Source organism: Prionailurus bengalensis, chromosome A1 (assembly GCF_016509475.1).
Source record: "Prionailurus bengalensis isolate Pbe53 chromosome A1, Fcat_Pben_1.1_paternal_pri, whole genome shotgun sequence".
Taxonomy (NCBI): Eukaryota; Metazoa; Chordata; class Mammalia; order Carnivora; family Felidae; genus Prionailurus; species Prionailurus bengalensis.
In genome coordinates this window covers 194,652,828-194,665,039 of record NC_057343.1, presented here as the reverse complement: position 1 = coordinate 194,665,039, position 12,212 = coordinate 194,652,828, and the positions used below count along the sequence as shown (strand labels likewise).

Sequence of the window (12,212 nt, the reverse complement as noted above, 5' to 3'; positions counted from 1 at the left end):
TGGGTGGAAAGGTTGGCAATATGTTGAAACATATGAAATTACTAATTTTTATCAATCAGTAGTCATCAATTATCATCTGTTGCTTATGTTTCAATTGGTAATTTCATCTTGCAGAGGCTATTCTTATCCAATGCCTAAATGTGGTAGGCTTTGAAGTATCTTTTATTTGCCTGTTTTGTGTTTACTAGAAGCTGAACAGGTTTTTGATGAAGGCATCTTATTGTTGAAAGCGTAGCAAACTGTTTGACAAGAAGATGGAAAAGTAATGAAAAATTATTAATAAAACTATCATCCCAATAGTATTTGAGCTCCATGGTCTGGAATTTCACAATCTATCTACTGTTTCAGAGCATTCATTGTGTGTGCTTGCATTTAATTATTCCCAACATAAAAAAAATATGTGAGCCGCTATGCACATACATCCAATTAAGTAGATGTCTGAATGTGGATTTTAATAACCTTGAAAATTTATTCAGTTAGACAAGAAGCCCAAGTGCTTCTCATATGTTTTATTCCTTCTTGTAACAGTGCAGGAGAGGAACTGAGCAGAATGTTCTAACCCCAATTTCATGATTAAAAAATAAAGAAATAGATCAAGTTAACTTGCAGGCTGAGCTCGGGCTAAACCAAGACCTGGTCTTAGCTATCCCTCACTGGGTAGTATGTCTGGCTGCCCGAGAAAACCTCTGGATAATTCTTTCCACAAATATTCCCCACCACCACCACCACCATGATTACAAATAGTTTGCACATTCAGGATGGAAGGGTTTGGGGGGACCCTGGCTCTTAATGATTAACCACAATCAGGTGTTTGTACAAAGACTCACAACAGTCAGGTTCCTATCCTAACACCGCTACCTGACTACTACAGGATCTGGGCAAATAATTTCCCCTTTCTAGGTCTAACTTACACTCTGTATAGTCAAAGATCAGACCAGATGACCCTGACATTCCCTTCTAGCTTCCAGGTTGAGTGGTCAGTTAATGTCTGGGTCCTCAACTGGTTTAGGGAAGAAGGCATAATATTCAGGGAAAGAAGGGACTGGGATCTGAATATGGTTCATGCAAGGAGTTCAAGGTCAAGAACCTATCCATCTGACCATCCACCTACACCCATCTGTCCATCCAAGGAGCAGATATTGTCATGACAGTGACAGGAAATTCAACACAGCATAAGATTCTTACAAGAAAATAATCTCCATCTAGGGAAAGGCTTTATGGAAGAAAAAGTGAAATGAGCATTTCGTCTGAACTTGGGGGGTTATAATAACACTGCCCCACCACTGGTATCAGACAAAGCTGATTTCGTATTCTGCATCTGCCACTTAATAGCTGGGTAGCCTTAGGGAATTTATTTAATCTCTCTATGCCTCAATTCTCCATCTGTAAAATGAGTATATCAATAATGCCACCATCATTGGATGTTTGGAATATTGTAGTTTGAGTACATTGTAAGCATTCAATTAATGTTAGCTGCTATTATTATTGCTGTTGTAGCATTAATTGCTAATCTGATTGATGAATCCCTTCCTGCTGTGTTTCGTAGATTATCAAGCTGGAGAAGAATGGCATCGGCTACCACTACATCCTTGCAAATCTGGTGAGTATAGTATACTCAGGCTCTCAGCTTATATGTCTTTGCATATTTGGGCCCTAGCTTGCTTCTGTGATCCCCGGATGATGGGAACTGCATGATTGGACAGGGCAATTCAGAGCTCCAATACTAAGTTTACCTTTTCCCCTCCACATCCACACACTATTGGTAAACCTCTAACCTTCCTTGGAAGAGACAGTCATCACAATTGCAGATTTAATGAGCTCTGCCCCTTGACAATAAGGACGAAACCACCACATCTTTGAATGATACAAGATGCTTCCACCCCACTGTTTTTGATCCTTTATTTTGACACCAGTGACAGTTTTACTGTTTATAAATAAACATTAAAATCACAATTATACTACTATTGACAAATCTTTAACTGGAAGCAGTTTTCCAGCATGAATGATATTATATCAATTTCATTTTTTTATTCCCTTTTCTAGGTGGTATAGATTAAGCCTGTCTTTTTAAGAAATATGTTTTCATTTTAATATATTTGAAGTTCTTTTTATTGGGCACGATTATTTTCAATGTTATGAAGATTTGATTCATCAAATAATTTTTATTCATACTAAATTTTACTTAATAACAACATGCCATTATCAGTTTTCTTTTGTGGCCATGATTTCTGGCAATTCTACTCTTCCTAGGTCATGTTTTGACCATACACCTTTTTTTTTTTTTTATTATGAAGTTTGATTCTTCTGGAATTTTATCCAAAACCAAACATAATTTCATTTTGCTTTTAGTCCCATTTTTTATTTTTTTAAATGTTTTTTTTTTTTAATTATTTTTGAGACAGAGAGAGACAGAGCATAAGCAGGGGAGGGTCAGAGAGAGAGGGAGACACAGAATACAAAGCAGGCTCCAGGCTCCGAGCTGCCAGCACAGAGCCTGACACGGGGCTCGAACTCACGAACTGTGAGATCATGACCTGAGCTGAAGTCAGCCGCTTAACTGACTGAGGCACCCAGGTGCCCCGGTCCCATTTTTGAAAGAGCTTTAAGAAGATGTAATTCATATACCATACTATGTGTCCATGTAAAGTATATAATTCATCGCTTTTTAGTATATTAACAGAATTATAAATCTAACTTTAAAACTTTTCACCCAAATCTAAATTTAAAAGTTTTTCATCAGGGGCACCTGGGTGGCTCAGTCGGTTGAACATCCGACTTCGGCTCAGGTCACAATCTCACAGTCTGTGAGCTCAAGCCCCGCGTCAGGCTCTGTGCTGACAGCTCGGAGCCTGGAGCCTGTTTCGGATTCTGTGTCTCCCTCTCTCTCTGACCCTCCCCCACTCCTGCTCTGTCTCTGTCTCAAAAAAAATAAATAAATGTTAAAAAAAAAAAAAAACTTTTTCATCATCCCAAAAAAGAAACCCTAGACCAATTAGCACTTGCTCCCCATTGCCCTCCAAATCTCCCAGCCCTAGCCAACTAGCAATGTACTTTTTAAGTATTTGCATATTCTGGACATTGCAAAGAAATGGAATCATACAGTATTTGGTCTTTTGTGACATGCTTCTTTCACTTAGCATAATGACTTCAAAGTTCATCCATATTGTAGCACATATAATACTTCACTCCTGTTCATTGCCGAATAATATTCTGTTATGTGGATATATTGCATTTTGTTTATCCATTCATTTGCTGCTAAACATTTGGATGTTTTTCACTTTTTAACTATTATGAATAATGCCACAGCTTTGTGAATTATGAATTTGAATTATGAATAAGGTACAAGTTTTTCCCTTGAGTGTATACCTAGGAGTGGAATTGCTGGGTTATATAGTAACTCTGTTTAACATCTTGAGAAACTCCAAAAATTATTTTCCGAAGTGGATATATTTCCCATCAAGTCAATAATAAGTTTTTATACTGATTAAAATATTTTAATCAATAACACATTTTGCCATGTGACAGTATGAGCAATTATCTGTTTTCCCCAATGTAGTTTTTTTCTACAAAGTTCGCTTATTATCCCAGCTTGTCTTTGTAATTTTCTGTTTCTATTAAGATGTGATTTTTAACTTTTTATCTATAACAAAGTGTATCATGTTAGTTTTAGGCACATTATTTTGTATCATTTCTGTGAGTACTATTAATTATTAATGGCACAAAAGATTGCTATTTTCTAGTTATTTCTGGAACAAAGGTCATTAGTAGAACAATGGCACAGGGTCTGGCTGTAGGTAAAGGGCAAAATTGCAGAATCTAAAAATGGTGCCACAGTATCCTGCCTGAGCCTTCAGTTCTGTTATTCTTTTTTGTTTGTTTGTTTGTTTGTTTGTTTGTTTGTTTTAAAAATGTCTACTTATTTATTTTTGAGAGAAAGTGCAGGTGGGGTAGGGGCAGAAAGAGATAGAGAGAGAGAATTTCAAGTAGGCTCTGCACTGTCAGCACAGAGCCTGATGCAGGGCTCAAAGTCATGAACCATGAAATCATGACCTGAGCTGAAATCAAGAGCCAGACAATTAACCAACTGATCCACCCAGGCGCCCCTTTTATTCTTTCTGACCTGATCTCCATTTTCAAACAGGTCCCTGCCTAAACCTTCTTTCCCTTCAAAACTCCCTTGCCTTGGCTGCTCCAGTATTTCAGACACAGGACTGGAAATAAGAAGGGCTTATTGAAATAGGTTAATTTAGACCCAGACATTAATAGCTAAATATGCTACTTTTCTCAGAGGTATTTGCATTTTAAATGGGGGTGGGCTGTCTAGAGACTTTTAAGGAACCAAGAGTCTCACCCTAAAAAAGACATTTCCAAGGATGGAATTTCTGACTTTGTAATGAAGCAAAACCTTGACATCCCTCGAATCGCAGATCCTTAGGGCTAGAAGGGACTTTGGAAGTCATTGCCATCTAAAGCTCATTTGCTCGGAGAGAAACAGAACCAGCAAGGTGGCATGGCCAGGGGCACATAGCGGGCCAGGAATATAGCTAGGCCTACCACCAAGGTTAGCTAGCAGCATCCAAAGCCTTATGCACTACTCCAGGATGCCTCTCAGTACACAAGGTGCAGGCACCCTGCTGCTTGAGAATACACAGAACAGTGGTGCGGGCATGCATAATCACCTCTCTGGGGTAAGATAGAAATTACATATCAGTGGCCTCAGAGCCACCGAAAGACCCCAGATAATTAAGTTGCCAGCCTCCATCTGTGGCCAAGTGACCCCTTGGTCACAGCATCACCAAGTCAGCCCCTTGGGTTTCTGTATCCTTCTGATCTGGATTCTTCTTCTTCTGACCTAATGAGCTCTCAGATCCTTACAACTGCCAGCTAATAGGATGCAAATTGCATATACCATCCAAATACAAAAGACTTACATGTTCCAATAGATTAGTTGATAATTAGGCTTCAAATTACTAATTAATTCAGTTCGAAACATAGGCGAGTATGTGGTGTGTGTTTTTCTTCCTCCTTCAGAGAAATAACGCAATTTATAAGATGATAATTTTTAGAAATTCCGCCACATAATTAGCCTGCTGCTGCATGGAACTGACCCCCTCCTTCAGAGTGTTTGTGATTAGGGTGTAATTATAGAGTTAGAAACCAAGGACGCTTTTGAAAGGTTTAACAAAAGGAGGGAGCTACACTTTTATTTCACAGTTCTCTCTGCACAAGAGAAATGGAATGCATGGGCTTTAAAGCAGCCAACAGCATTTTTCTAACAGATCACTTTGGAGGGATTCAAATAGCCAGCTTTGGGGGGCTGCTGGAAGAGAGGAAGGGAGGAGACTGTGGTTAGACAGGAGAGCTTTATGTACACGGAGTTAAAAAAAATAGCATGAACCTTCCACCCCCCAACCCCCGCTTTTTGTCCAGACACCACCATTAGCTGGCTCTGTGATCTTGGGTAACTCTCCAGCCATCAGTTTCCTGACCCATCAGATGGGAATGATAGTTCCTGATCTGCACACTATAGTGTCATTGGAGAGATCAAAGATGATGCTGAATGTCACCATGTTTTGGGAAGTTGAACATATTCTACATAGGTGGGAGATTCTTACCACATATACTAAATCTACCCAACTGTACATCACGTATTGTGTGTGTGTGTATACACACACACAGACATACACACACACACACACACACACACACATATGCTTATGTATTCATATTTTATATATGGTAGGATAGATGTGTATTTATATTTCTAGAGCAGTGGTATGTCCATAAAGTATACTTGAACCTTGCAGAAATTGGAGAGCTATGCCATTATTTCTTAAAGAAGCACCTAGGCCCTGGAGCCCTCCAAAGAGCCAGGCTATCCAGTCTGGCTGTCTGTCTTCCTCCAAACCCCAGTACTGACTCCGTGTTCATTCGCTGCTCTGACACTGTGGTCAAAGCAGACATCTACCTGTCAGGGCCCTCCTGAGTTACAACTTTTGCCTTTGTGACACATCAGCAACAAATCTTAGACCAAACTAGCATTTCTCAAAACAGAGGGCCTGTGGACTCCTACAATGCATCTGCAGAGCCACTTTGGGAAACATTGAGCAAATACATAAATGTTTCGGTATCACTGGAATTGTAAAAATGAGTACTCACAACATGGGACAAATTGAAAAATTATTAATATTGATGATTAGAGTTTCATTGAAACAAAACAGTACATTTTAAAATGCTTATAGAGAACTAGCAGACCTCTGAGAATTTACGAAGGGTCCAGGAGACTCCAGTTTGAGAAACATTGAAGGTGCTGATTCTCTTTCAATATGGACCATATGGTACCTCCTGGGGGGTTAATAGCAATTCCTCCCATTTTCAACCTGTTATGGTTTATGTGAAATTTCTTATGAATCACACTGCTGGCTCTTGAATGTCATAATACTCCTGTGGAGTAAGCAAGGTAGAATTTATTATCCACATTTTACAGATGTGGGAACTGAGGCTTAGATAGATTATGTGACTGAGCTGCAGAGGAGGAAGGCAGGCACCTAGTCCATGGAGTCTGTCTGGCTCTCAGGAATCTGACAAAAACCTAGTAAGATGGGAATAAGAATAGGACAACCAGGCTAGCCTGATGCCAACCCACTGGGAGCCACTGACCCAGAATTCCTAAAACCCCTGATGAATACACTGGCAATAACTACTATAATCCATTGAATCGCTGCACTCCAGGCGCTATGAGAAATACTTACATGTGTTATCGACTAAACCCTTACCATGGTCCTTGATAATATTATCCCCATTTTCAGATGAAGAATCTGAGGGTTCAGAAAGAGCAGGGAATTTTCAAAAGTCACAAAGTCTATAAAGTGATGGAGCTGGGGTTCCCCTCCAGGACCAAAGGGCTCTGACGTACATGTGCTTAGTACCATGCAGTATGGCTGCTGAGGGTGGGAAATGAAAGGAAGGAGCAAAGGTGGGGCTGGTGGTTCTTGACAAGAGGGCTTGAGTTTAAATCTTGCCTACAATAGACCTGGAAGTCAAACTCAGGCTCTCAAGCTCCTATTGGCTACCTTGTTGATTATACACTGATGGAATTTCATTTTAATTATAATTTCTAGTCCATAAGGAAGCTGAGGGAGAGACAGTGAGGTCAGGTCATCCCAAGTCTTAGTGGGATATTTGAGGATCAGCACAGCCAACCATTCCCTCCATGTGATTGCATATTAACTCCTGTAAAGTGTTAGAGTTGGAAGGTTTGGTCCATGGGGCAGTTAACCCAAGCTCCCAGCTCTGTGCTGCTATCAGTCCTGAGAAGGAAGTGTTCTTTAGTCTCCTTGTTCTCCTATGCTGAGAAATCTGACTACGCTTTCTAGACAGCCAACCTTAATGCACTTTCTTTGGTATCTCTCTTCTGCTGTCTCAGTGCCCCACCTGGTCACATTTGGTTTCCACAGCCTCTGTTTAGACAGGTGGTACAGTGGTTGGGAAGGGTGATTTGAGGTCAAACAGTCCTACTTTTAAGTTCTGGCTTTATATTTATTAGCTGTGTGACATTAGCCAAGTTACCTAACCTTTCTGAACTTTCATTGCCTCATCTGTAAAAGAAGGAATAGTGTGATATTATCTACCTCCTCATTGGTATTATGACAATCAAGCAAGACAATATGTTATAAAGTGTGTATAGTAATATATAGCCCAAATATGCACTCAGTAAGTATTTTTAATTACCACTATAATCATCATCATCACCATCATTACCATCATCATCAGTGTAGACAAAAAGACATTTAATATCTGGGGACCATGGGCTATCTTTGAGGGGCCTCAACCCTCTCCCAGACTAAATCTCATCCACAACTATCTCACAGCTATATAAGGCCTTCCTCCCTGCTTATCTTTAAGCTCCTAGAAGAAAAAGTATGTCTACCTTGTTCACTGATGAATTCCCAGTGCCTGGCAAAGTGAGCTGCATATAACAGGTGTTCTTTAAAAATTGACCAAATGAATGAATGAGTGAAATGAAATACTGTTCAGGAAATAAACAATGTTTGTACCCACACATCACATGCATTACAGGCAAAATCCTTGAATGCAAAATGCTAAAAGAAGCAGAGAAGGAAATCTGAACATAGTTATGACTATGCAAATGAGTAGCTAAAGATGGGCCTAAGAGGGCTTTTAATCCACTTCCCATAAAGGGCCAGAATCTCCTCTACAATATCTCTAACAGAAGCCCATCCATCTGGTTCCTGCTTGCATAACACCCAGGGATGGGGAACTCACTTCCCCGAAGCAGCTCTTTCTCTTTGCAAAGGGCTCTGAAGTTTCTAAAGTCTTCCTTGAAGGGAGCCCAGTCTGCCCTATGCTACCCTCTCAGCACTTCTGGCACCACCTGGTCTCTTGGAAGCCTTGCAGAACATGTCTACTGCCCTTCTGTAGAAGCCTGTAGAAGGCTGTAGAAGCAGCCTTCATGTGCTTGGGAGCCTACCCTGCTTGATCTTTGTGTTTGCTCCTCCAGCTTGGACACCTCTCTGTTCCCTCAGCACCTTCTTACAGTGCATGCTTCTGAAAGACGTCCAACTGATCATCGGAAGTGGACAGAGCAAGTCCTCGAGCCTAGCACTGTGCTGGGCTCATATGAGAAGCTGCTCATACAAGAGGAATCATGCAGCTTGACTTTTGTCCTGGAAGGAACAAGGCCTTATCTTCCACCTCGATTGGCACATGTAATGAAAGTCCTAAAGAATGCGAGAGAAAAATCACAACGTGGGATAGTAATGCAAACCCCATAAATGGCCACCTGAGCTGCCAGAGCATGGCAGTCAGAGGCTAGAGAGGCTTCTGCAGGCTGCGGGGTGTTGGGGAAGGATGACAGTGGAAGGTGTTGGGGAAGGATGACCTTTGTGTAGCCAGTGGTCCTGTGAAGAACATGCCTTTGCCCTGGTTTGAAGAGTCCAAGAGAGCTAGGACTGAAGGGTCCCTAGGAGCTCATCTCAGCCAGCCCTTCATTTTACAAATGGCACTTTAGGCCCAGAGAAGGGAAGTGACCTGCTTGAGGTCACAGAGAAGTTAAAAAACAGAGCTGGACTGGGATTTGGAGGAATCATTTGCTCTGTTCTTTATGCTTTATTCACCCCACTGTGGCCTTTTAGTTTCCACAGTGTGTGTGTGTGTGTGTGTGTGTGTGTGTGTGTGTGTGGTGTGTAAGAGAAAGAAACATGGAGACCAAGAAAGAGACTCAGAAGCATTCTCTCCTGCCCCCCTGCGTCCCTGTCAGAGTCTCTCTTCACTGATGGGACCTTCTGCACCTTCCCCATTTCCCTTCCCCACAGGCTTCCCTCCCTCCCGCTGCCTACACCTCACTCTCTTGTAACAGTGAGAACACACGGGTACTTCATGATCATCACGGCCGACATTGCAGAGGCCTCTGATCCCAGATCCCAAAGGATCCTCATTTGCCATGTGGTCCAAGCATTCCATCAGGCAAGGCCTAGTCTGTTACTCTTCACACTCATACCTTATGGTCTAGAATAATCCACTCTAGAGACCGTTGAGAGTTTCTGTGTCCCTCCAAGAAAGGTGGATTGTATTCCCACTTTATGAGTCAGAAAAAAGAGGTTCAAGTTGCCAAAGGAACTTTTCCAAGGTTATGTGGCTAATGCTGGAATTTGAACTCAGATCTCTCTAATTCTAAAGATTAGGTGTTCTAATCTCTTCCCAAATCAGGGAAACCTTTGCAACTCTTAGGCCTGGTACTATGATTGAGCAAAACTGAGAAATAAACTCCTTTCCCCCTGAAACTGGGTTTGAATTTTGGCTCACCCACTTACTAGCTGTGTGATCTTGAGCAAGCCCCTTCACCTCTCTGTACCTCAGTTTCCTCATCTGTAGGTGAGAATATGAATACATACCTCACAAGATAAGGATAAAATGAGCTACTTTGTGTCAAGTTTTAGAACCATGAGTGTAGCAGAAGCCTGGGGTCTCATCCCAACTCTGCCACTGATCCATTATCACTTGCAAAATATCTTTGTTTTTGAGGGTCTCAATTTGTTGAAGATTTGATACAGTGTTTTCAAAAGGAATAATTGCCAAGAGGACCTTTGCAGGTGTGTAAATTATGGTGCTAGCTTCCCTGCCTCTCTCTGCTGTCCAGAGATATGAAAACAAAATTCCCAAGCCACGTGGGCTCCCTTCAGCATAAGGGGGACACTGCTTCGTTAATCTCAAGCACTCAGGGTTTGCAGCCTTTGCTCTTACAAACACCTTGGCTGATTTGAAACAGCCCTTTCCATGCTGAGTTAACAGACTATTCCAGATATGCAAGACAGCGTTGGCAACTGCTCTTTCAGAGCATGCCTCCACTAGCCTAGAAGCAGAAGGGACAGATGTCTCAAAACCAATTATGGCAGGAGGTTGGGGTAATGTGTAACTAGAAGGGTTCAGTCCTTACTTCTTACTTGTACCTCTTTTTAAGACAGAAGAGCAGAGAATATAATGGAAGGAACATGGAGCCCATGAGCTAGGGGGCTAGGTGAGTACTTACTATGTGCCAGGCATCATTCTAAGAATTTAACATATGTTAATGTAGTTTATCCTCACCACAGTCATATGACATAGATATTATAATGATCCATATTTTTGCAGTGAAGGAGCCCGAGGCACAGAAAGGTGAAATAGCTTGCCTGAAGTCACAAAGCTAGGAGGTAAACAACTGAGATTCCAATCCAGGCTGATGTGTGACATATGTTCCCTTTGATTCACTGCCCTTTGTGGCTCTGAATCTGAACCTCGGAACATGCATATCTTCTCCTTAGAGGGTTATTCCCTGCACTTTTCACCCGACCAAAGCCTCCTCTTTCAGGCTTCATTGCTTCCACTGAGAAGCCTTCCCTGAGCTCCAAGGTCAGGTTTTGGTTCATATATTTTGCTCTACAATTACTTGGGTAATATTGGCCTTTCTTATGAAATCTTAAGTAATCTGAAAGCAAGGATCACACCTGTGATTTTCTGCTGCACCCCTTTGTCTAGTATGTGCTTTTCAGTTATCAAGTACTAACAGATGAAGGAGAACATGAATGAGCACCTAGAATATTCCTTTCCTCATTCCCAGTAGATTTCAAATTTCTCGTATGTTTGGCCTTTCATTCATTTTTCACCAAAAATTCAATAGATACCTACTGTATTGAGACCTCATAAGTGCTTAAGATGGCATTTTGTCAAAAAGTGGGATTTCTGCAGTCTTTGCCTAATCGTCCCTGGACAGAAAGGCTGTGATCAATATAAAAGGAAGATGTTGGTTTAAAGCCCGCCAAGAATTCCGGGCCTCACACTAAGCTGAATTTTGTATGGACCTTTGGCCCTTGTTCTGAAGTGGCCCTGGCCAGCTGTCACCTCTGACTGGAGCCAGCTAGATAGAACACAGGTAACATTACGGGATGTTCTGGCATTCTAACCAGTACCAGGTCTGAGGATACACGTCTTCACCCATACATCAGCAGCGCAGCCTGGGGGCCCCTGACCTTCTGCCACAAAGTGGCAGCATTTTATCCTAAACCCCTGGACTGAGAGAAGTTGGTCTGTGAGGCCTTGACTTTGACAATGCTTTGTCAACAATGGACACCTGCCTGGGAAATAGGTCTATTTGTGCATTGGCAGATATCTGAACGGACGGGTACCTGCCTCCCTGGTTTCAAATGCACTTGGATCAGTTAACACTAGTGGGTTTTTTTTTTTTTTTCCAATACAGGCAGTATTTTAGCTGATTTGAACACAGCTACAATGTCTTATTGACATCGCAGGAAGCAGATATGCGTGCATGTTACCTGGGATTATGTAGGGTGAAGACACATTAAAGTTTTGGTTCGTTAAAGTGACTGAAATAGGAAAATGTGACGGCCTTATGCAGAGACATGGTGATTTGAGGACACAACTGAGTCCTCAGCTCAGGAATATTCTATGACTTCACATATATCCATATTCATGTGCACACACCTATGTGATCACAGAATTATAGATCAAAGCTGGAAGAGCCCTTAAGAGAAAAATCAACTTACTCCCTTAGGAGAAATCAACTGGCTCAGAAGTTTCCAAACTTTTTAGTTAAAAGCTCTATTTTCAAATGAAATCTTGGGAAGAACCCCAGCATGTAAAACAGATAAAAAACAGAGCTGCTTTGGTGGTAGAGGAAAGGTGGAGATCTAGGACCC

At 41.6% G+C, this 12,212-nt stretch overlaps 1 protein-coding gene across 2 annotated transcripts in view; it reads left to right on the top strand.

Moving 5' to 3' along the window:
* The window catches only part of GRIA1 (glutamate ionotropic receptor AMPA type subunit 1), a 303,014-nt gene that overhangs the window by 165,708 nt on the left and 125,094 nt on the right, over positions 1-12,212 (top strand). For both annotated transcript variants that reach the window (XM_043597761.1, XM_043597751.1), the window contains exon 5: positions 1,547-1,600. In XM_043597761.1, the coding sequence (XP_043453696.1) occupies positions 1,547-1,600 (54 nt within the window). The remainder of the gene's footprint in view (positions 1-1,546; positions 1,601-12,212) is intronic.